Genomic DNA, 26456 nt, shown 5'->3' with positions numbered 1-26456 from the left:
CAGAGAGATGGAATGGTTTGACCCCAAGCCACCCAGTGAGCTTCTGTGGCTGAGGGTAGCCTTGAACCTCATGCCGGTCCTAATCTAGCACCTTACCCAATATAACATTCTGCCGCTCCATTTTCTGGATTTGACTTCAATATAAACATGTTGAAATCATATAGTTAGTTGTTTAGGAAAAAAAGACAACCAAATATACAAAATTGCTGTAGCATCAACATTAAACCATTCTACAGATGAAAGAACAGAGGCTAGGAGAAATATTTGGCTACAGCCATCCAGTTCTTCAGAAAGTGGTGGTTGTGGATTTCTCCCCCTCCTCATGCCCAGAAGCCTACACCTCCCATGGTGTATCCTGGGAAAAGACGTAGCTAACTTTAACGAGTTGCCAACAGGTACTACATTTGTCCCACTGTACTCCAAAGGAACCCTTTGGAACTGAATCCACAGTGCTATTTGTAATAAGTAAGTAAATAAAATAAAACAGTGCTACCCGAGATGCTCAGATGGGAGGTACTGGCTATGAGCAGTTTTTTGCTACCTTAAGCTGGTAGCCCAGCTGAGTCTGATCTTGCCTTTGTTAACCAGATCCAGCCTGGATTCCTGTGCTACACTGTGAACTGGGCTGCCTTTAAAGATGGTTTAAAACTTTCAGCTGATTCAGAATGATCCAGAGAGGAGATGGGTGGCTGGGGCTGAATCCCGGGTTGCCAATGCACTTCTAAGCACGAAAACCAAGCAAAAAGCATAACACCCCCAAATAAAAATGCAAACTCCTCTTTCCCTAAATCGCTCTCATAATTGTCAGCTGTTAAGATTTATTACAGCCCAGCATGATTCAGAACAGAAGGCTCCTTCTTCAGGGACACAGAAAATAGCCAAAAGCAAATTTCACATACATGTTTCTTGAGGGCAAATCAAGATGGCTTTTCAATTCTTTCTTAAATCATTGTACCAAGGTTACTAAAAGGGCCACTTCATCCTTCATACCACTGAAGCCATCCAGTGATGCCCTTCTCATTTGTCTTCCTCAAGGGCAATGTGACCTTTCAGGGGCCAAAACTAGCAACAACAATTCACAGGTGCCCATTTACAAAGTTGCAACAGAGGCAGAACTATTTTTAAAGTTGAGAAGCCAAATAAACCTAGTGAGTGTGGTTCTCCAGGCCAAAGAGGGACATCTGGTGTGGGTTGAAGAGGTCAAGCCAGGCAATTCAGTCCTGCAAAGACTATCTCAGCACGCGCACCCTGAAGCTTCTTCTCTTCGCAGGAGCCGCACAATGCTCAAGCAGGTCAACCAAATCCACAGCAGCATTACTCACAGCATCGTTTGGCCTCCTGCCCTCTCTGTTTGGAGGCTGTGAACCTGTAACTTCTCTCTGGTGCCTCTTACCCAGTACTGCTTCTCCTTCCGAGAAGCAATCTTCCACGAGAGACACGAGAGGTGGTTAGATTGACCAAGGCCAGGGAAAGGACCCTTCCCATAGCTGCTGGTACCTCCCATGTAAACTGCAGTGGGCAGAGAGGGAAGGAGGGGTGTCAACCTCTTCCTCTGCAGGCCCTTCAGAAAGCGCAAAAGATTTCTTAATTAAAAGGTTTTTCTTGAACTGTATTTTTGGCCTGCTGGTTTTACTGGTAACTGCTGTTTACATTCATTTTTATAGCACTGTTTATTTTAATGGGTTTGTCATCCTTTCTTAAGTGCCATCTTTAAAAGCAGTGCCAATGTAATTTAAAATACAATTAACACTGTACTTCAACCAAAACCTCCAAACCCAATTCCATATCCTAATCACCAGCAGCCAAATAAATCTCTCCCCCCCGCCCCCTGCCCCCCCAACTGCCTTTCTGGCAGTGAAGAGGCACATAGACCATAGGCAGTTTTGCAAGACAATGGAGAAGAATGGAGATGCTTGTGTTCTCTTTCAGGGAAAGAAAAGAGGCTGCTGCTGGAAGAGAAAAGAAGAGGCTCAGCCCCACAGGCTCACCTGCCTGTACAGTAGCATCAGCTCAGAAAACCCAGGGAGAAAGACCAATCCCCAAAGCTGTAGCTATGAAGGGCAGAAAGTAACCCTGCAAGTAGGCCCACCAGAGAAGGAGCTAATGTCAGTTAAATGTGGGAAAGGATTAAACCAACTCACTCTTCTCTCCAAGAGATTCTCCAATTGCAATTTACAGGGAGTGTCTAGATTGGACAAGAGGGCAGAAGCAATAGTAAGAATACAGTCTGAGACATCTGGAGAAAGCAGAGGAAGGATGGATGAAGGAAGAGGCACATCTGGATTGGCTTACCTGCTGGGGGGAGAAGGAAAACAGAGAGAGATCTGTGGGATCTCAAGTTCTTGAGATGTTTCTCTGCATGCAAAGGAAAATGGTACCCATGGTGGGGCAAGCTGTATCACTGCTTTGACATTATCCCAACACAATGATGGATAGACCATTATTTTTCCCATTTTACAGCTGGAGAACAAAGATTCACACACAGACAGCTCTCGGGAAAGACCCAAGCCAGTCCTTGCAACCAAATTTGTTTCCATTCTGCCCTTGTTCTGCCACCAAGCTGGCCCTTTACACATCCTTGTTTGGACAAGGTTTCTTCATGATGCCACTCTTTTAAGTCTTTCCTTGAGTATGTTACATTATTAAAGATTTCTCTCTCTTTTTGCAAAGCAGAGATTCATAATCAGAATGTGTGGCAGATCAGCAGCTGTTTAATACTGCACGTCTGTTTTAATGCGGAAACCATTCAGCTACTGAGGCAGGCAGCAGATAGGCCTGGTTTAATTAAGATAATGACTTCTGGGCTTCCAAAATGACATTAACTGAGCAACTTTCTGAAATTTGCCTTATTTGCAGAAATTGTTCTGCAGCTAAAAATTAAGGCTTTATCAGGCAGATTGTTGGAAGGCTTTCAAGGCACTCTATTCTCACTTAGTAACAGTTTAGCAAATAAGTTACAGGGAAAGGATGGCTTTGATACATATCCCTTGTTCTTGTAAAGACTTTAAAACTTTTCAGGGCAATGCGTTTGATAAGCTTAGTTTCAGATATTCCATTTTTTTACTTGTTTCCAAACATAGGCACTTGCAGGGGAGGGGGGGGGTAATAAAACATTTGTCATGAGAGCCTGACGCAAATACCGCGACCTTTCTATTTGTGTCAGACGTCCGGATTCAAGAACATCAAGTAAATCGAGAGTGGGATATGCATCGTAATGTCACTAGGCACACTGTCGTTTTTTGTCATTGGAGTTTGCTGCAATCACGACTGCTCGCTGTGTATTGTTGCCATCTATGACAGAGTAGAGGAAGTTTACAAAGGTAAACTATTTACAGAGGTAGTTTACAAAACTAAACTATTAAACACTTATCTAGGCATTCTATAGAAGTGTCTTGTTTTGGTATCATTTACCTGCCTCCACTTTTTTCCTGGGAAACCCTTTGGAAATATCCTAGATTTCTTCCTTGACGTTTTCCCTTAATTCCTAGAAGGCCAAGGAATTGTACTCTCATTAGATCATGGCAGAGTTGCTTTCTGGAAAAGGAAACCATCTTTTTCATGGTGGACACAGGGAATGGATAAGAAATGGATAGATCGCTCTGCTTTTTTAGCAAAGTTTTTTTCCATTGGTTTAATGTGAGAGGGAATATCAATTTTTTATTTTTTTTGCCACTGTAATAAACTAATATGATAGTTAGATGCCATTGAATCAGACCTAATTTCCAGCAATCGTTCAGATAAATGCCCACCTTCTCAATCTGACCCTTGGGCTTCTAAGGACATTCCAGTGGTCTTCTTGATCCCTGTTCATCTTACTCATGATCTTCTACTACTTCTTTGCCAATCATTTTCTTCTAGTTCCTCAGCCACTTGCATCATTGGCTTTGAGGAAATTTGTGAGCTCCTGCCTGCTGATCGTTGCTTCGAGGGAGCAGTCAGTCCTTATTCCATCCAGGACCAAGTAACTAATTTTTCTTACAGTCCATGGGACTTTATGGATCATGGTTTTTAACAGTTTTTATTGTTTTAATCTGTTTTAATGGTTTTTGTTGTTATGATTTTGGTGATTTTTTGCATTTTTTAACTCTGTGAGCCACCCAGAGTTACAGATGTGAGATGGGTGGCTATATAAATTGAACAAATAAAATAAAATTAAAAAATCATCTCATGATCCATACTTTGAAACCATCTATTTCTTTTCTCTCACTCTTTCTCAGAATCTACCTTTCAGAGCCATATGTTACTTCCTTAAACAGTCTGATATTTAAAATGTCCTTATCCTTTATAATTATCTCTAAATTTGTCATGACCTTTCCTAGGATCAATCTCCTCTTTACATCTTCATTTTCATTCTTGAGCTCGAGGAAACAAAATAGTGAATCACCTTCATTTCTTCACCACTACTAAGTTGACTAAACATGCTAGTTGGCATTACTTTTGTCTCCTTAGTATTTAACATTAATCCAGATTCTCCACTTCCCATTTTTCATTGATAATAAGCTCTTCTAAATCTAAGTCAACAAAGTGGTATCATACGATATTTCAAACTGTTGGTGCTTCTCACTCCCTTCCCTATTCTGAACCACCCTCTTTCCTTGTTTCTCCAAACCCAGTTCTAACTTCAGGCTCCTCAGAAGAACAATCAGATGTTCTGGCACATCCATTCGCTTTAACGAGATCCACATTCTGCCACAACCTATGCAGCCAAAGGCCTTGCTGTAATCAATTAAGCAAAGGGAAACCTTACATTTTCCGGCTTTCACCATTCTCCACTCTTAGGTTAACTACAGGGTCTTGAGTCCACTTCCATTGTCTGAAATCAGCCTTCTGGCATTTTTCTCTCCATGTGTGGCTTTATTTTTCTTTGTAAGACTGTAAGCAAAACTTTGCTTATGTAAGCAGTTAGTGCAGTAATTTGCACATTTTCTTGGATTTACCTTCCTTATATACGTAGATCGTTTCCAGTCTGCAGGCCACACAGTCTTGTTCTATATTTATTGAAATAGAGCTGTTAACATTTTAAATGGCTCCTTCCCTGCTGATTTAAACAGTTCAATGGTATTTCATCTGCACCTGGCATTTTCCTATTTGACAGCTGGCCTGTTATCTCTTATATCTTTCTTTCTAGTGGAGTTCATTCTCCAGAGTTCATTCCAGAATATATACCCTCTCTACAAATGTTTCTGCCATTCTATAATCCTGCTTTTAAGGATGTCATTATAGACTTTCAATCTTTTTAAACTTCACTTAACTCTACTAGATATTTTCATGATTATTTTGAGTAATCCTAATTTAGGTGTAATTTTTGTGATTTCCCTAATCTTATTTAAAATATACCTCGTTTTTTTTTCCTTGCCATTTTCCTCAATTTGTTACAGCTTTTGAATGAGACATTCCTGGCCCTTTCTTGTATGATCTAAAGCCTACATAATGCATTGTAAGTCTTATTGCTAAAAGTTGCCATCCTCCATCTTTCCCTGAGTATCATGATAACTTCAAAGCAGTACTTTGAATTTTAGGGAGTTTCTTTTCCCACTTCTGGTCTCATTATAGACTATTGCAATGTGGTCTACATGGGGCTATTCTTGAAGAGTATCTGGAAGCTACAGCTGGTTCAAAAAGCAGCCGCGCGGGCAATTTTGGGTGCCCCAAGGATGGCACATGTAACACCTTTGCTGCGGGAGCTGCATTGGGTGCCAGTTTGCTTCTGGGTTCAATTCAAGGTGTTGGTTATTGCCTTTAAAGCCAGCCCTACCTGGCATGGGACTGGGTTACCTGAGGGACTGTCTCACTCCCATTATAGCGACCTGTCCCACCTGGTCAAGCAGAGGGGGTATGCTGCGGACCTTGTCGACAAAAGAATGTCAACTGGCGGGTCCCAAAAGGAAAGCCTTCTCTGCCATGGCCCCCACCCTATGGAATACCCTCCCCCAGAGGTGAGGCAGCCCCTACTCTCTCGACTTTCTGGAAAGCAGTTAAGACCTGGCTCTGCCAACTTGCATGGGGTGAGAAAAGGGGCAACCAATCCTGGGGGTGGCTAGCACCTTGAAGATGCTCCTGTATGTTAATAACCTTTCTACCAGCAGCACCTTGGAAGATATTATTTACATATGAATATGGTTTTTATTGTATTTTTATTGTATTTTAATTAATATTTATTTTTTTGTTTTTACTGTAAACCACCCAGAGTCACTTCCTAATGAGATGGGTGGTGACCAAATTTGAAATATAAATAAATATAAATAAATTATGTCTCCTATCTTTTCCCATGTTCTTCAGGTTCTTTTTTGCATAAACAAGGGTACTGAATTTGTTCCTTACATTGATCTTATATTCTGAATGTATGTCATCTAGATCAAATCTTGTTTTCTACCATCTTTAATTAAGATTCATCTGTACATTTGATCCCAACAACTCATTTTTTCCCCCCAACAAACTGTATCTGGAAATGTCCTGCTTGACTGGACTGCATTTCTCCATTTTCTATTTCTTATCATATAGTCAATTTGCTTCCGATGCTGCCTATCTGGTAATGTCCAGGTGTAAATACTGTATTTATGTTGCTTGAAACAAATGTTGTCAATGAATAAAGAATTCCCTTCACAAAAATATATTGATTAAACTCATAAATTATTACATTTACCCAATCTATAATTCCAGGTCCCACCATTTCTCCAACTTTTTTATTCCAATCACCCATTATTTCCTTTTAACACTCTTTCAATTTGTCATAGAATTCTTTAACACTCTTTCAATTCTTTGACACTTCTTCAGTTTGTCATAGAATTCCACCATTTCATCTGTAGGAAGCATTATGTGTACCACCGATGTTCAACAAATGTCTCCTAACTCTGATAGACATGATCCTGTAATTTATTAGATTATGGCCAAGCACACTGCACAGGACAAGCTCATCAACATCCTGGACCCGACATCCAAGGGAACATCCAGGCCTTCAAGGCATTCCTAAAGGTTAACAGGGTTGGGGCTAGCTGAATCTCAATACTTTATTGTAATACTGTTTGCCTTATGGCTATTGTCAACTACCAAGAGTCTTTGGATTGTGGTGGGTACAAATCCAACAAATATATAAATAAATAAATAAATAAATAGGCAGGTTGGCCTCATAAATCTGATCTGCCGGGATATTAATCTCTTGGATGGTCAACTGAGAGAGTCCAACTGACACTTTGGGGAAATACTCTTGGGAGAATGGTTCAAGACAGAGTCACAAGGAATACCCCTTTTTGCTCCATTTTTCCCACTAATAAAAGGAAGAAAGAATGAATTATGGGGAGGAGGAAATGTTGGCCCCATTCTGAGGTCTAGGCATAGAGTTTTTTAAAAAAATTATAGCACTTATAACTTAAGAGATCCAGTTTGGTGTAGTGGTTAAGGCATTGGACTAGAAACTGGGAGACTGTGACTTCTAGTCCCACTTTAGGCATGAAGCCAACTGGATGACTTTGGGCCAATCATTCTCTCTCCTAGGAAGAAGGTAATGGCAAGCCACTTCCAAAAATCTTGCCAACAAAACCGCAAGGACCAGTTCAGGCAGTTGCCAGGAATCAAAACTGACGAAGGCACCAACCGCCCCCCACCCCAACAACCCTTATAACTTGCTCCAATCCCAGGACTCTGGATGCCAAAAAACATTTAACAACAACAGCAACAGCAACAGCAGCAGCAGCAGCAGCAGAAGAAGAAGTAGTAGTAGTAGTAGTAGTAGTAGTAGTAGTAGTAGTTAGCTGAAGGCTTCAATTAGCAATAATGGTCCAAGAATATTTCCAAAACATATAGTCAAAAAATTAAGGAAGGTAAAGATTAGATGTTGCCAGTAAGGATGCCATAAATAAAGGTTAGTGTATTGTACTCTGTCATCATCAGTCGGTCCTGATTATCATTGGGTCTATATATACATAGACATCATCGGTCAGTTCCTAGTCTTAAAAGTACCCCTTCCCAAATCCACCAGTGCAACACATTCACAATTTTTTAGCACTCCCATGGTGGGAGATACTTAGAGAACTCTATTTAGTTGAGGTTCATAGACAACTGAGGCATTTTGTGGGACAGGAAAGGCCATCTGTGCTTCATGACCAGAAAATATAACTAGGTTTTATGAGAAAGCCTCCCTTACCTTGTAGATTTTGCCTTCCTCAGTACCCACAAGGAACAGGTAATCAATCTTCTTGTGAAAATCAAATGAAGTCCCACAGCCTGTTCGGAAAGCCAAGAAAAATATAAATAAGGCAGCAAGATATATGGGGACATATTTCTGCTGGGCTTTTATCAACATTCTGGAACTTTATGGGGACAATTTCCCTAACAGGACCAATTCCCATGGACTAACTGGCCATTGTAAAATAGCTAGAAACAGCTATGGTGTTTTTCCCATGACCAGGGGCATTAGCTGTATCTTTTGTTTAAATAAATAATAAATAAATAAAATTATTTTGATCTAACTGCTAGGAACATCAGATTGCAGGATGCCCAGATTTGCCTGGGACCCAGCTGTTTGCCTGTTACCCTTCTTCCACCACCACATACCAGCAATGTGTAGGAAAATGGTCAAACATACAAAAATGTTGTTGAGCCTTTAGTTATCTTTTTTTCCTTTCATGGGAATCTGTTCAGAGATTCTCTCAAGTGAAAGGAAGGAGAACCTTACATTTCTTGAGCCAGAATTCTTCTTCCATGGGCTACAGGGGCTGCTTCGGCTGATTAAAGGGAGCTGCATCTAGCTAAGTCATTACAGAGACCCAAGAAACCAACCTTTGGCTCATCAGAAGACCTTCCAATCAAGTGAGGGCTCTTCCTTTTCTCACTGCCCACTAGAATCTTCCACCACATGCTTCCATGGGAGTGAGTCTGCTGAGTTTCACAGCACTGACTCCCAAGTAGGCCTGTCTAGAATTACTGCTTTGGTGCAGATAACATATAAAATGAAGAGAAATTCAGACTGTACCAATGGTGAGCAGCTGCAGCCCCTCTGGCCCTTCCATTGTAGCTCCTTCAACCAGTAGCTTGATGATATCTGTATGAACCAGCTCATTCTGTTGGGAGAGGAAAGATCAGAGTCATTGTTGGCAACATGGCATCAACAAGACAGAGCTTTGAAACAGGACATTTTCTTGAGGGATTTAGAAGCAAAGAAGAGGAGGAAAGTGCTGAATGCTTCATGAGGGTGTCCAACAGCTTGTGGAAGCACAGTAATAATGAGAACATTGCCTGTCCTACATGCTCCATTGTGTCCTATTATACATCCATCTGGGTTATTCACAGCTTTGTGGCAGGACTGTGGGTTGCTTCCTTTTGAATTCACTTTGCTCTTTTAACAAAAAGAGGAGGAAAAAGGCTGCTCCTGCCTTTATACTGGATCATCTTCTATGGCAGTGGCCCTATCTGTACTGCCAGGCAGAAGATTCATTTATGTTGTGATCTCCCCTCTTCTCCACTATAAGTGATATACTTTGACTTCTGTACATTGGATGACTTATCTAGATGCACAATACATTTGAGAAGAAAGCTGAGCTGCTTTTCCATGAAATGACCCAGGAGGATTTATAAAACATCCACTCTGATCCAGCACACGTTGGCTTGAAAGTAAATGCTGCTGAATTCGGTGGCTTTTACTTCCATGCAAATCTGTAAATGTGACCAGGATTTTCTTGATAGGACTAGAAGGGAATCAGTGGGTTTCAGCTGTGCCGGAGAATCATTTGGGTCTGGGGTCACAACAAAAGATGAAAGTTTAGACTGCTGGCTTGATGCCAAATGCCAATCCAAAGCGTTTTTATGAGAGCAAAACAACATGGAAAGATTTAATCCTGGACATCCCCAAAGCATTTTTATGGTTTTTACGGATGAGGTCCTTGCCCTCTCCTGCAGAACTCACCCATCCTTGCCTACAAGAACTTTGCGCATATTAAAAGTTCTGCTCCTTTTGGAAGTAGATTTAGAAACCATAAGACCCTGTTACAACTGCATTGGTGAGGCAAATTAAGTATGGCTCTGCCCCCATACGTCTCTGGCAAGGAGAGTCAGGCTGAATCCAAATCAAAGATTAAGTGAGGGGATGATGCAGTTAGGAAATTCCCTGCTCTTTTTAATCTTTCAAACCGCCTTTCCCGATTTAATGATTTCCAGAGGGATGAGATTATTTATTTATTTATTTATTTATTTCTGTGTTTTCTATGCCGCTCAATTCTGAAAAAGTTCTAAGTTGCTTACAATAATACAAAAATAAAACTAACAACAACGGTAAACCTCTCTTTCCATTACCACACAAGAAAAACAACAATAATAATCACGATAACTACCTACTGCGGGAAGGGGACCCACCATACGGTCAGTCCCCAAAGAGCTTCTGAAACAGCCAGGCCATGGCTTGCTGAGCTGATGCTGAGCTGGCCTTGGGCGGAGTGCTGCTCCAGCAGAGAGGGGGGCAACAGCGACCTCATTGTGCAAAGGCATCATGGGGTCTATGATATCACTACGGCTTCTGCCAGGCAGTAAAGGATGCACAGTCACAGAATAAATGCAAAAGACTTTGTTCAAACACTGCATATCTGGAGAGTGCCAGGGTTGAAAGAAGATGCGCTCTCAAGATGTAACTTGCTTGGTTTCAGCTCAGCATAATTTGTACAGATGGCTTATGGATCAGTGATGTGTGAACCAAGCCAACTGAGATTCATTGTATTAATAATGATTAAACAAACAATGGCTTAGTGTGCTATGAAGCCAATCAAAAATATAACACTCCTAAAAGGCCACTGTTTCTTTCTTTTTAACAAGACGGCTGTTATAGTCTTGTGTGTAGGCTGAGCTAATGTCTGCGCAGATCTTTCATCCTATGAATTGCTATCTTTCCCTTTGTTGGGCTTTAAAATTCTTTTCCTGAAAAGGATGAATGGGGAAAAACATTACTGGTTCACTCCCTGTGAAAACCTCCAAACAAAGCACCGCTGAGCTCTCTCTTTTCAAGAAAAAAAAGTCCCAATATCTTTATTTTTGGAAACTGCTTCAGGGATTTGAATGGTTTTGCACAATGGGGATTTGGGAAGAAGTTGGGCCTTAAAAGAACAAAGAGCATGTTAGAAAGGCAGAAAGGGGAAGGAGGACATGTATAAAAGCGTGCAACTGGGTAAGTGTCTTCCAAGGATCTGTCAGAAGGTGAAGACTGCTGTAGCGTGAATTGTGAAATGCAGCCAGAGACTCAACTGCAGCTGACAGTACAGACCTATGGAAAAAGTATGCTGCACTTTAGACACGGCTGTAAGTGCAGCTGAAATTCTAAAGTTGTTTTCCTCAATTTGGTACCTTTCCAAGCTGCAGTCTGAAAACATCTAGAGAGAGCCAAGTTGAAGATGAGCACCCCAGCCTCTGGGCAACCTCATCAAATGACTGGATCCTCATCTGGAAAAGTGCCAAGATTTAAGAAGCAGGTCATAGAAAAGGAGATCAGGAGACCCAGCTGGCACTGCCATAGGTGGCAAGGGTCTAGCATGATAAGGGGGAAGGAGGCATCTAATAGAAGCCACAATGATATCAAGCATGACGTCACTTGCCCCCCTTGCTCCCCTGTAGCAATCCATGTTTGGAGGCCAAATGTAGCTTGATTGGTGACCAGGAATTAGTGGTTCCATTTACACAGTGTGCTTAGCTTACTGAATAAACCATAATCAGCTGGATTCACAGAACCATAGGTCTATATCCTAGGACAAGTTCATTCCTAATCTTCCTAAGAGAGTCATGCTTTATGGGCCAGAGTTAGCTCCCACCACTATTCTATAGCCCTCTCCTTGCTTTCAGTGGGATTTACTCCCATGTAAATGCAAATAGGATTGCAATATGAACAAGAAGTATTGCCAAAATGAAAAACAAAAGCATTTGTTTTTAGGCATGCTGAAGTCCTCAATAGAGAAATTAAATCATTTATTGGGAATTGCAACATCTCACGCTGAATCAGTATTAAATTGTCTGGTTCACATGCTAATTTTCCTGCCTGGTTCTATCTTAGCACAGTTGTGGCTACTCAATAAATCATGCATTTGTGCCATTGGCTGCCAGTTCACTTTTGCAGCCACAATAGGGACGCAAGAAGTCATCCATGACACCATTTCTTGAGTCAATAGAAAAGCTACTCAATGCCAACTTAGAGGGAATAAATCCTTACCTTAACCAAGGTCCAGGAGACAATGCGGCCATCCGAAGAGACAGAGAAGAAATTCAAATTATTGTCCATATCATCTTTCTGCCACTTGACCTGGGAAGGAAGGATCAGAGCAGAAACTAATGTTTAAAAAATCTATTATTTAAAAATAACTATGGCTTTCACTGTATTTCTGTATTTGTAGTATGCTCTGCATCAAGGTTTATATTTGAGTCCAAAATTTTTTGCAATTTTACATGTCCACCACATATGGTAAAACGACCCCAGATTATTTGATTTATTAATTAATTATTATTAGATCAGATTATATTATAATTAATTTATTATTTATTATTAATTTAGATATTTAATATTTAAAATAAATATTATTATTTATTGAGGGTTATTTAAGGGACCTCCTCTCCCTGATTTCATCTGCCTATCCCACTAGATCCAGCAGAGTGGGTCTGTTACGGGTTCCACTGTCTAGGGAGCTACATTTGGCAGGCTCTAGGCGGTGGGCCTTTTCTCCTGTGGCACCTGCATTGTGGAATCTTCTTTCCCCAGAGCTGAGGTCGGCCTTGTCACTTCTGAGCTTTTGAAGGTCCCTCAAGACTTGGTTATGCCAGCAGGCCTGGGGACCCCAGGGGATGGATGAATTAGTGAGGTGGCTCCAGTATTATTAACATCTCTCTGCCTATTATTTTCTTTTTCTGTTTTAGTTCTTCTTTTATAGCTTTTAATGTTTTTTAGTAATTATTATATAATGTTCAGCACCTGGCCATGTCTTTGATGCTATAATTGAGCTCTTCTACCTTCTTTTAGCAATAATACAGTCAATTTACAATTCCATCTGGTGATGTCTGTGTATAGAGCCATCATTTTGGTTGTTTGAAGACACTGTTAGCTATGAAGAAATCACTGAGTGGTAGAAATTGATAAGTCAGTCTCCTGCTTCATTTCAATGTCCTAAGCCATACAATTCAACTATATTTTCTTCTTTCAGGTTTCCAACTTTGGCATTCCAGTCACCAACACATGTTGCTTGCATGTTCTGTTGAACTTGATCATAGAAGTCACCAACCTCCTCTTCTGCTTCAGTAGTTGGAGCATAAACATGAATGATCATCATATTAAAGGGTTATCCATGAAGTTTAATCAATATTATTCAGTCATGGATTGCATTGTAGTCAAGTACTGTTCTTGCTATACCATTCCTAACTATATATAAAAAAAAAAGTTCCTTTTATAGTTAGGGAGTTTTTCATGTCCTGAGTAATAAATGGTGTGATCTTCTGACTGAAAGTGGCCTATCCCAGTCCATCTCAGTTCGCTGATGCCTATGATGTCAATTTGTAGTTATTTTACTGTGTTTATCTGTTTTACTGTGTTTATTTTACTGTGTTTATTATTAGTTATTTACTGTGTTTATTATTTTTTACTGTGTTGAGCTTTCCCGTGTTCATCCTTCTTATTTTCCATGTTCTCAGTGTAATTCTGTCATTGCAGCTTCAAATTTTCTTTTCCTATGTGGCAACATCAGCAACTAGACATCCTAGCTTCCAGTGTGAATCCTGGCTGACTAAAGACATCTCCATGAACGTGTGGAGAAGAGGACCACTGTGAAGAACGAAGGACTGGCAAGTAGACCAGTCCTTCTAATCTCTCCAGAGGAGAGAATGGGAGATTGCCCACAAGTGCTCTGAACGGTAGCTCCTTGCAAGGAGACCATAAAACAGTGGTCTCCACAGGTTTGAGTGCCAGAAGCCGAGGGAGACAACATCTTTGCTCTCAGTAGCAGCAGAGCCCTTAATAAGGATACTAAGCCAGCTGAACTCCCTTTCTAATCACTTGATAGATATTAGAGATCTTCAAAACAGCTAGTTTAATTTGACACCTGGTGAGCTTTACCTTCTTCTTTGGATTTAAGAAATTTTAAACAGAGACTCAAGAATTTAAAATAATATACAACTGGCAAAAAGCAAAAAAGAATTTTAATTTAAGAAAGTTTTAAACAGACAAGGAGATGAGAGAGATCTGGAATATTGGTTATTTTTGCTGTAAGATTTGAAAAACAAGTATATAATATACTTAAATAATATACTTGTGGGAAATGACTGAAATGGAACTAAATTCATATTAGGAATTGAGGCTTGATGAAGGTTGCAAATGGACACTAGAGGAAACTAAAGGAACAGGCAGAAAAGAGTTAAAATGGCTAAGCTGGCTATCACTTTTTCTTGTCTTAAAGAGTCCTTTGAAAAATGGACTGAGATATCTGTATACTACTAAAACTCTCATGTCTGTTACCTTCAACTAGGTGAAATGCTGTGTCATAGGGCAACGATTTCTGAACCAAGGTACCTCAGATGGGCTAACTTACAGAACTCGTCCAAAATCCAGGACCCATGACTCCTCTGGGATTGAAATTTGGGAAATTTTGGCTGCTTTAGCACTGCTGCATTGCTACAGTCAGCCCAGGTCACATGATCATCATGGGTGTATCACCGACCTCTTTCCCGCCTCCCTCTGTCCCCTGTGCCCAGTCAGCTGGCAGCAAGGCCTGACAGGTGAATGGCGATTGGTTGCTTTGGAAACAAGGCAGAAATCTGAAATCTCTTAACAGCTGTGGGCGTTGAGGGAAGGATGAGGAAGTGACTTAGATGCCTGCTGGCAAAGTAGGGCTGGCTGGGGGACACCGTCCGTCAATGGGTGAGCCCTCTTCCTCCCTTGAGGGAGGGGGCCCTTGGGGACATGCCGGAATGGGGAGCGGGGTTGCACTTTTCCTCACAGTCTGCAGCTCCCTTTGTTCCACCTCCCCTCAGCAAAGTGGCAGGCAGTTCTGCTGTCAGCTGAGGAGGAGGAGGAGGAGGAGGCTTCACCGGGGCTCTCCTGAGGGCTGTGAGGGGAGGGCAACTATTATATATGGGAAGGAAGGAAGGAAGGAAGGAAGGAAGGAAGGAAGGAAGGAAGGAAGGAAGGAAGGAAGGAAGGAAGGAAGGAAGGAAGGAAGGAAGGAAGGAAGGATTTCTGACGCTCCCTGCCGGCTTCCCACAAGCAAAGTCAATGGGGAAGCCGGCAGCAAGTGGCAAGTTGCTCACACTCCCACTGCTTTTTTGCCCTTGGTCGTTCTGGTTCTCTGTTTAGGTAAGGAAATATCTCTGAAACAATGACCCAGCGGGTCATGGGTTGTCTAGTTAATAACTAATATCTCAGAAAGGATATAGATTTCAATGGATAAACGTTTAGAAGATAATGAGAAAAACCTCTTTAAACTTTTACCTGACACAGACATTATAGAGCTTGACGGCATGGAAGACAACAGAATTGAGATCACCAAAACGGGAATACAAAGGACAGATCAAGAGAAGGGTCTGGACGTGGAACCGCTGCGACAAGAACTCCTGGACGATGCCTCTCCATGAGATTTACAAAGGAGGCTGGTGAAAGCTCTGAAGGCTCCTTCTGAATGCCAAAAAGTGATGACAGAATGAGTCCTGCGATGCCATTGGAATCATTTAAAGGTCAAGATTAGCCAGAGCAAAAAGGAGGAATATAAAGTTGGCTATTTGACCAGGGAGAGGCTATTTGTCTGATATTTCTGGTAACTCCTAGTGGACTTTTTGCTGAACCAGGACTGAAAAGATGACGATTTCTGGATTGCGTGTAGATAAAAGTTAGGCTAAGGGGAGAAGAGTTTTTTTTATTTGTAACTTTAAAAGAAGGCGAAAAGTTACTATATTAGCTTATGCTCTGTGTGATGAAGGCTGGAAGCTACTTTATTATTGTCTTTGTTGCCTTTTTCCTTTCCTTTCCTTTTCTCAACTTTTCTCAACTTTTTTTTTCTTTTTTTCTACACCTTTTGAACTTTTTACCCCCTTCTTTTTTAGTTTGTATTACATAGTTTTTACTATATTTGTTAAAAATGTCAATAAAAATATTTTTTTTAAAAAGCAGTTAGATGTCCTGAAATCTTTAGCTGTGTCATAAATACTGTTAGTACTCTGAAAGATCCTCAGTTTTCGCTCAGTAACATGCTGAGTGCCATCCAACCTAAGGGGACCATCATCTGGCATTATATCATCTATCACTTTATACTGTCAATCGATGTAGTTTTCTTGGTAAAATACAGGAGTGGTTTGCCTTCTCCCACGCAGCATGAAATGATACCTTGTCATTGTCACCAAAGTTATTATCTACCTCCAGCATCTTCCTATATTGCTGCTGCCCAATCGAGGTGCCCACTTGGTTTAGCTGGGCATTTGGGATGACCTTCATGCCTTGGGTGACCCTGCTGGGAATATATATTCTTGGCATACACTCCCAATGTCCTTTGCTCATCCCTCCCAGGAATACACACACACACACACACACACACGCCCGCCACAATGAAGCAGCACAGCAGGACTGGAGTTGGGGGGGGATCTCGGTTGCTTAATAAAGGTCTTTTTATTCCCTTTTTCTGTGTTAACTTAGTTTTTGTGGTATCCTATATATGTTCCATCCAATTTTTAAGTGGCTGTGTGTTGAATCCTGAATCCACAACATAGTGCTATTGTGCTGCCTCTGTTCATTTTAATAAAGACTGTACAGTCCTGATTGTGAATCATGTCCATAGTTGATCGAACAGGGGAATGGACTTCATTTCTTGATCATTTGAATAATTAATTTTGGTAGCAGAGACAGAGCTCTTTGGTCACAGAGCTTCGATTTCTAAAATGAGACTCCTAACATATGCACAGCTTTCAAGAAAATGGATTGTGCTTTCATTGTTTAAACAGCCTATTACATTATGCAGAATGAGGTAACGCTCTACTAACTTGATCTTCTGCAGTTTCCTGGAAGTAAAACTCACTGAACAAAATAGGACTTATTTTTATATGTTTATTATTGTATAGAATTCTGGACTTCTTGGAAAGAGCCCTTTACTCTCTCTAGGTAATAACAGGGAAATAGATTCTGCTATGCGCTTGTTTCCTGTTTTCAAAGAAAAATTTTGGTGGAAGGCAGAAGCCTCATGGTTTAGTCCCTGATATCATCAATGGTTAAAGTGGCAGTGGATGGGGAGGTCCATGTAAGACTTTAGAAAGCATCTGCCAGTCAGAACACACACAAGGGACTAAATGGATAAATGCAATTATAATAAGTAGTATAATTAACTAATGTATGTCATTCCCAGCAGATACCTAAGGTAGTACAGTCATTTGCTCTAAGTGGTGCTTGAAGTCAGGTCAAGGGTGAAAGGGGACAGAGGTCCATCCAACCCTGTTGAAAAGACCAGAGAGACTGACCTTTGGGATTCCAAGAGCTCAACATAGGAAATGAGGAAGGAAAGACATGCTTGAGGCTGGTGAGAGAAGGTTCTACTTGAATCAAAGGCCTTGCACCTGTTCCAATTTCCAAATGTGGAAATTCAGTCAGACCCTGCTACTAAATCAACCAGACTGGTCACATTAAGGAATGTCTCCAACTTGACCTCCTGGCACTTGTTTTTAAGCCACATTGTTGATAGAGGTCCCTTTTTAGCATCATCCATGAGAAATGAGCTTCATTTATAAAGGGTGATGCCTAATCCATAGTCATGCTTGGCAGACTAGCACATTATATCTACTTCTCCCACCCCATCCCCAAACAAATTCACAAGCTACAAAGGGGTTTCAAAGCATTTTTTCTCTCCCCTGACTGAAGATATAGTGTCAGATAATGGGCCCCTCAGGTTGGACGACGCTCAACATGCTACTGAGGAAGAGCTGAGGATCTTTCGGAGTACTACAGGTAGTCCTCAACTTACGGCCATTTGTTTAGTGACCGCTCAAAGTTATGACAGTGCTGAAAAAAGTGACTTACAACCAGTCCTCACATTTTCGGTCATTGCAGCATCCCCGTGGTCATGTGATCAAAATTTGGGTGCTTGGCAACCAGCATGTATTTATTACAGTTGCGGTGTCCTGGGGTCACCTGTTGCAGTGTCCTGGGGTTTGCAACCCTCCCAGCCGGCTTCCAACAAGCAAAATCAATGGGGAACCACATGATTCACTTAACGACGGTGGTTATTTGCTTAACAACCACTGCAAAAAATGTTGTAAAATCGAGTGCTGTCATGTGATGCCTCACTTAACAACAGCACTGCTTAACAATGAATTTTCCAGTCCCTATTGTGGTTGTATGTTTATGACGTGGCTAGATTAAAACCTTCAGGACATCTCATTACTGATGTTGCCATACAGGAAAAGAAAACCTGAAGCTGCAAAGACAGGATTACAATGGAAACATGGAACACAAGAAGCATGAACATGGAAAGCTCAACGCAGTGAAAGATAAATGAATAGACTGCATAGTGACATCTTAGGCATCAGCTAATGGAAACGGACTGGAAGTAGACATTTTTACTTAGAAAAATCACACTGTTTACTACTCAGCACATGAAAAACAAAGAAGAAATGGTGCTGTTTTCACAGGAGGAGTAAAGCAAGAAAGTACTTGGTTACAATAACAAATAACAATGACAAAATAATATTAGACTTTGCCAACAACCCTTTAACTTTATTTCTTTATTTATTTCTTTATTTCTTTATTTATTTATTTATTTATTTTTCAAATTTTGAAGATGCCCAACTCTGATGACTCTGGGAGATCTATAAATTTAAAAAAGGAAAGAAATACAGTACATATAAAAAGAACACAGCCAACCAGAAAAACGAACACCCAATCTTAAATTAGACAAAACTGAACTAACTAGAAGGAGCTACACAACTACCTTAGCCCAAAGCCTGGGAGAAAAACCAGGTTTTGCGTAATTTGTGGAATGTTACAGGTATGGGAACCACACAATGATGATTATCCAAGTCTATGCTCCAACCACTAGTGCAGAATTTTATGATCAGGTTCAATCTGAAATTGATATAACATACAAGCAAGATGTGTTGCTTGTGATTGGAGACTGGATTTCTGATTATAGAAAGGTGTTCAATTGTACTGATCATGTCAGCTGTGGAATGTCCTTAGAAAAACAGGAATCCTAGAACATCTCATTGTTCTCATGCAAAACCTATATACAAATCAAGAAGCCACAGTATGGACAGAAAGTGACAAAACACAATAGCTCCAGGTAGGCAAAGGAGTAAGACAAGGCTGTATCCTCTCCCCTAATTTATTCAACCTACATGTGGAACGTATCTTGAGGGAAGCAGTCCCGTAACCCTCCATGGAAGCTGGAGAGTAAGTAAGATGACCTTGACAGAAATATGCAAGAACTGTTACCTAGGCAAAGGAGGCTGAAACATTTTTAAGTCCTGAGAAAGGAGATAAAATTTGGAAGCAGCTCATGCAGACACCTCCCTGATTCACTGGAGTATAAGAAAGTGTGTGTGTGAGGGGGGGAGAGATACAGATACAGAGATACAGAGATACAGATAAGATTATTATCATTAGAGTAGAGTAGAGTAGAGTAGAGTAGAGATCCAGTTTGGTGTAGTGGTTAAGACACTGGGCTGGAAGACCATGAATTCTAGTCCTGCCTTGAGCATGAAGCCAGCTGGGTGACCTTGGGCCAGTCACTTTCTCTTAGCCCTAGGAAGGAGGCAGTGGCAAGACACTTCTGGAATTTTGCTAAGCAAACTGCTGGGACTAGTCCAGGCAGTCACCAGGAGTCAGCAATGACTTGAAGGCAGCAAACAACAACAACAACAACAATAATAATAGCCAATCTCAAAGTAATTCTAGTCTTGTAGAGTTGATTTCCTGGTCTGGTCTACCTAGTGAGGCTGAGGGAAGTGAAAGCTGAACTTTGAAGAAGCAGAATAGAAAGAATATCTCAGCAGCGATTGGCGCACTAATGGAAGACCTGAAGGACCAGGTTAGGGACAGATTGTCTTGGAGAAAGCCTATCTCTGTGGTCACTAGGAGCTGACACTAACTCGATGGCACAAATCCAACCCTCACTCCCCTTGTACTTGCTCCTTCCTTTAAGGGTCTTCTCTTCTTGTTCTGGGCAGCAAATCTCTTGTGCAAAAGGGAGGAAGGATTAGTATCCACACATTTGCTCCCACCTGCTTTCCTCTGCTCAGAATTACATCTACCAAGGCTGTGGGTTCTGGCCGTCCAAGTAATTACAGGCAGCTGCAATATTTGTATGATATGAACTATGTTACTGAGTAGTTTGAACGGCTATCAGTTGGTTCTGTGTTATCTCTCCTGGCCTTTGCAAGACCCTTTTGTCTCAAAACTCAAGCAAACTCCCTGAGTTGGATTCAGCAGCCAAAGCATTCCTTGACCGGCACAATGCTTCCAGATCTTGGGGCTTCTTTTCCAAAGTTCAGCATCCAGCCTGGGATGCACTGGGGGCCACCAAGAAGCTCAGTCATTGCCCTTCTGACACATCTTTGTGCTTTCCAACTGACTCTTCCTTCCATCTGTCTCGAGGTGCCTTCTTTCAAGTGTAACCACCCTGTGGCTACTTCATTCATGGCAAGAGAACAGACTTCAGTAGCTTCCTTTTGTGAAGTAAGTAAAACTCAAGGCTGCGAATATGGCCCAATATGGCCCAATGCCAGGATAAATAACTTCAGATCATATTAAAAAGAAAACTAAGATCCAGCCAGTGTTGGGGGGTTTTCAAAGCTATCAAAGCTTCTTTTTAAATGCAAATGCTTCAGGTTTGCTCCTTATCGGAAGAAAAGAAAAAGCTGTAGATAAGCAGCAGGGTGTTCTCAGACACAGTGCTTGGAGAAATGAAGGAGGCTCACTTTGTGGCAAAAGTACAAAGCACAATGGGATGGAGTGACTATGACTATTTTCAATAGAACACCATACTGTATTTGCCACATTCAGTCAGTGATTTCTTCTCCCATAAAAAGGCCAAAAATATTCAGAAGCCTCTGTTAATCTTGCCATGAACAGAGATTTGCTTTTACAGTCTAAGGAGTTTAAGGATTTTTATTGCACATGAATATTTGTAAGCCACCCAAGGAATGCAGATAAAGTGATACTGGAAGAGATCATAGTTGTGATAGAGAACTTCCTCTGCAGGAGGAGGCACCATGTTCAGTCCTTGGCATTCTCTGCAAATCGCAAGTGATGTCTTTCTGATTGAGGCCCCAGAGCAGGAAGGAAGAGATGGTAGAGGGCTAGGTGGAAAAACTTCCCAGACTTCAAAATCTGCTGCAGAAGGATCTGTTGAAAATCTGTTAAAAATTAGATTATCAACAAAGGAGCTCCCAAAAAGTTTGAAAGATGGGAGGGAGGGAGGGAGGGAGGGAGGGAAGGAAGGAAGGAAGGAAGGAAGGAAGGAAGGAAGGAAGGAAGGAAGGAAGGAAGGAAGGAAGGAAGGAAGGAAGGAAGGAAGGAAGGAAGGAAGGAAGAGGGTGCTCTGATGGTGCCTCAGCACTGAAGAAGATGGAGAAGATATCACCTGAAACCCAAAAGAGGATCTCCAAAGTGACAGACCTCAGGACAAAACCCCTTATGCAAATTAGTTTTCTTGTCCACAAGCAACAAAGCTGATAAAAGTCAAGAATCTCTTAATCCAATGCAAAGAGGAGCCCAAAGAGTCAAAGAGAGGCCTCTACCTCTTGCACATGATGGGGTTGATGGCTGGGAGCAGAAAGAAGCTCAAGGTGATCACCCAGGAATCACCCATTATTGGACAAAATTTCTAGTATCAATTTTATTTATTGAATGTTTTTATATATTACATTGCTTCTTATTTGAAGACCACCCCTTCTCATTTCAATGCAATTTAATAATATTGTTTACACTTATTTACAATATTTAAAAACATATTTTCAGGTCTCTTCCTGGGAGAAAACTTTCTCAAGGTATCCACCATCATTGCACATAGCACTGTACAGACTGGAATATACTCTTGTGATTATCTATTTAATGGCAGACCAACAGTTCTTGGAAGATTGGTAGAACTATATATTTTTCCATACTTTCTTTCCTTAATCTCAAACTCTCTTTGAAATTGTTCTGTCATACAGCTGTTGCTGACATTTTAATCTTTTCAAATATTATTGTGTATGTGTATAGACTGAGTCTTTATAACTAGTTTGTGGGTTTTGGAGTAAATTTCATTGCCTAGAATGCATCCCAATTTAGTCAATTCAAGGCTCAAAGGATGAGAAACAATAAACAGCAGAATCACTATAAGCCAGTGATAATAAGAAGCATTTCTACCTCTAAGAGGGAAAGCAAGCAAAAAGCAGCTGGAGACAACAGATGAGATGATAACGAGTATATTTATTCACACTGCACTATGAAACGATAAGAATGATATATAAATACTTCATGGAATTGATTAAGTGCCATCAAATCAGTGCCAACTCTCAGTGACCACAAAGACAGATCTTCCCCAGGACCATTGCCTGCAAAGTTCTGATTTCCATGGAATATTTCAGAGTAATGACAGAAAAAGCTCCGGCCCCAAAAATATGACAGTGTAAATTTCAACAGCGATAACAGAAGAAGCAGAGGTGAAGGTCAGGAAAGCCTGCACCAATGTGAGTTTTGTCTCCTGGGGTTTTGGAAGACCTGAATCTGCAGCTTCCAGTCAGATCAGTGGAAGAGATCAGAAGACATGTTCCTCTTATTGTTTCTTGTATTCTATGGCAGAGACTGGCACCATAATCAGATTGAATGATGGAGTTCTCAGGAGCTCTCCCTCAAATTCTCTCTATATAATTCTGCCCCACCCCTACACACAAAGCCTGCATGGGGTTATGAAGATAGCATTACGAAACCATGCTTTCCTTTCCAGATAATCAATCCAGCAGCATGTCCTGCACTGGATAGGAAGCCGCTACAAGCCTGACAGCTTCTATGCCTGGGGATGGCTTAAGTCTACCTGTGAACAGTAATCATGCAAACCAAACATCCAAGAGAAACACATCTGCAGCCTCAGTAAGCAGGAGGCTTCAAATTAACTTTGCTTTTGAGTGTCAGAGACCCCTGAGAATTGTGGAGTCCTTGGGGTTCTCTGAGCTTGGTTCTTTTCTTGCAAACGTTTCATTACCCGGCTAGGTAACTGAAGATGTTACTTAGCCGGGTAATGAAACGTTTGCAAGAAAAGAACCAAGCTCAGAGAACCCCAAGGACTCCACAGTTCAACCCTGAGCTACACATATTCACCTCTATTGGTACCCCTGAGAATATCCAGGCTCTGGGAGCTACTTGGGATATTCCCAGAGTGATTGAGTTCCCAGTTCAAGCTTGAGGGATGGGCCAGGGAAGGCCTTTAATCACGGATGGCATAGCCCAGTGCAAGCTTTGCACATGAGATCGTCATTAGCTCCACAGCAACTTCAATGAGAAGGATCTTTTGAGGTCAGAAGGGCACCAACTGCAGGGGTTGGATATCCTAAAATTGGAAGGTGCTCATGGATATACTTTTAGGTGCCAAATTAAATCCATTTTATTTGCCCAGATTTTTAATTCACTGTGAAGCAGATGCTACTACTGTTTTTTGGCATTGATTGCTATGCAATCTCTTGTTTTCTCCTGCATATATTTGGGGATTTACTGACTTCACTGAATCTAAGTAACTGGATTTCAATTGTACCTCTTTGTAGTTGAGGTGAAGATGGAAAGATAAACTGCCCTGAACATCTGCAAACTGAAAACCAGGATGTTTTAAATTAAACAGATTTTAATAATCCTGTCTAAGACCACTTGTTCACACGACCAATCTGAACCCAGAAGACGTCTGCTGCCCTTCCTGCATTCAAGACTTCTCTTTTTCTGGGACACTTCTGTGTTTCTAAGTTATGTACACTCAGTTCAGAACAGTTCAATATATGATGTTCCAAAAAATCAGTACTGATTTCCCATACACTTGCATCAAACAGTGCACAGATTAGCCCCACTTTCTCCATGAACATGAGTGACTCACTCCTCAAGGAAGTGATACCTGCAGCTTTTAACCTACTAGCAGCACCAAAGACAGTCACCCTCTAACTTTAAGACTGCATGGCCAGCAAGCCAGGGATGTCTTGTTAGCACACAGAAGGAGGAGGAGGAGGAACCAGAGATATATTCAGACTATAAGTCATTTTGATATATGAACAATATGTGAGTTCCACTTCTGCCTCTGGTATCTCATACCCTTCTTAGGCTGAGGAATTGGAACCCAAACTTAGCCTGTTTGGACCCTGCCTCAGAAACAGAAATAAACCCTGGCAGCTTTGGGTCACTCTGGGGCAGGTTTGCCAGGAGTCAGAGGAAACACAGCGTCTCCAGTGGAAGGGGTTATGGATGACCCCCTTTCCCCCCAATGCTATAATTTCTGCACCATGTAGGGAAGACCATTTTTAGAGAAACTGAGCACCCAGAAGTGTGAGAGGAGGAAGAAAGAGATACCAGGAGTATTCTCCATAGAACGGAGGTTTAATGTAACAGGCAGGCAGATTCTAAAACTGAGATTCTACAGATAAGCTCAGTTTTACATTAGGAGCTGCTCAGAGGGGCCGGAGAAGGGAGAAAGGATGAGCAACAGTCCTTACCTGCCAGACGGGGTCAGTGTGCTTGCCAGACATGGCGCTGCTTTTGTAGCCTGGCTGAGTGGCAGCGGGCTTCTTCAGGTTGTAGATGGCCACATTGCCATCATAGAAGCCCACCACAATCAGATAGGGGTGGTCTACGTGGACATCAAGGCACATGATGCCACTCTCACTGCTGAAGTTGTACTCTGGGAAGGTGGGGTTCTTCAAGGAGTACAGCAGGAGCATTCCACGACTCTGTTTCATGAAGTCATCTGGAGGAGGAGGAGGAGGAGGAGGGAGAGGAAGTCATTTCAACCAGGGCATCCATTGTCAGAACTAATTTCTGCTAGCAAAAATTGCCCTGCCCTACATCTTGCAGCAGTGAACCCCACAGTTGCTGATATGGCAGGTCTGACAAGCTGCTCTGAGTAGAATGTTTTGAAAGTGGGGTTAAGAACCACTGAGATAAGTTTTGCTTTGAAGGAAGTCTGTTTATTTTAGCTATTTGTTTATACATTCCACTGTCTGCCTAAAAAATTCTTATCACCAAAACCAGAAACACAGGCACGAAATGCACACCATCAAGCAGCGTGAAGATCACGACTGAAAACAAACCTAAATTAACACGGCACAACATTGGGTGTTATAAATCCAACAAGACAATCCTTACAGCCCATTTCAATCAAAGCAAAATAATGTAACTGGGGCTCCATCTTGAACTTCCCTAGATAATGGGATTCATACAGATTCACCAACAATAATTGTAAAGCGTGCGCAGCTTCATTTGGGAGGAAACAGTCCTTCAGCCTTAAAATTGGGGGTTTTTTAGTTCAGGCGTTACAGTTTTAAGAAAAGCTTGCTAATTTGTGCCTGAAAACATACCAGAAGCTGGTGCGGTTGGTCTGAGTCCAGGGTCACGTAGTCCACAAAGCACACTCCCAGCAAAAGTCCAGCGGCCACATTCTGCACTAGTTTGGTTTGGTGATCATCTTTGAAGTCAACCCCCACACAGACTGTGATCTCACAACAAAATCAGCTCAGTTAGTGGCTGCATTTGAACAATATGCCAAGCTCAGTAATCTTAGTTTGTTGTGCCTGAGCACATTAGGGGTGTCTAAATGAGGGGCAACTAACACACCAGGAAACTGTGACCAGCATCAGCAGAGATAAATGCAGGCACCAGGTCTTGAGGTTTCATCACTTCCACAGAGTCATCTGAGATGGACAGAGAGGCTCCCTGCTTTTAAGTGAAGAGACATAATCAGCCCAGCAAGCAGACCAGTGCCGCCTTGCAGCTCTACAGGCCCAAGGCAACTGGCAGGGTCTTGTTTTGCAAAAAGACGGAAAGCAAGCTCCTTGTCTCCTGGACAAGGCAGGAGGTGCAGCTTCCCCGTGACCTTGGTCTCCCAAATATGGGACTTCCTTCAGCTCCACAGTGCCAGGGCCCCAAGCAAAACATACTCGGAGGAAGAAAGCAGACCTACTGAGAGACAACTATCAGAATGTGCTCAGGCATCTTCTTGTTACTCCACACATTCCCATCCTCCAGGTTGATCTTTCCTGATAAAAGAAACAAGGCCTCCCCCATCCTGCCCAACAAAGTGTCTAGAACCAAGCTTTTCTTCACTCTCTTCTCATTTCTAATTATTTCTATACCGACGTGCATGTTTCCAGTTTTCAGTAAAAAAGGCAAGGTGTTGATTAAGATAATGAGGCTGAGAGCAAAGTCAGAACTTTATTCTATAGCCATTTGCACTACTTGCAGCTGTTGCCACACAATGCTGCCACCTTCAGGCTCACACCATGCAGGAAGCTCTTTTCCTTTT

General features: G+C 41.6%; 1 protein-coding gene across 6 annotated transcripts in view; it reads right to left on the bottom strand.

Annotated features, from left to right (window-relative positions):
* Positions 1 to 26456, bottom strand: part of DNAI1 (dynein axonemal intermediate chain 1) — a 142288-nt gene that overhangs the window by 60325 nt on the left and 55507 nt on the right. For all 6 annotated transcript variants that reach the window (XR_015798269.1, XM_088152802.1, XM_088152803.1 and 3 more), the window contains 4 exons: positions 24652 to 24902; positions 12179 to 12268; positions 8969 to 9056; positions 8141 to 8220 (listed from right to left, as the gene is read on the bottom strand). Coding sequence is in view for 5 of the 6 variants with exons in the window: in XM_088152802.1 (XP_088008928.1) it covers positions 8141 to 8220; positions 8969 to 9056; positions 12179 to 12268; positions 24652 to 24902 (509 nt within the window). In the remaining variant the exon portion in view is untranslated. The remainder of the gene's footprint in view (positions 1 to 8140; positions 8221 to 8968; positions 9057 to 12178; positions 12269 to 24651; positions 24903 to 26456) is intronic.

This window comes from Python bivittatus, unplaced genomic scaffold (genome assembly GCF_059951505.1).
Source record: "Python bivittatus isolate LINGU-HERP-01145 unplaced genomic scaffold, Pbiv_v1 ctg000570_np1212, whole genome shotgun sequence".
Classification (NCBI taxonomy): Eukaryota; Metazoa; Chordata; class Lepidosauria; order Squamata; family Pythonidae; genus Python; species Python bivittatus.
Note: the sequence above shows the minus strand (reverse complement) of the source record. Positions and strands in the feature narration are given on the sequence as shown.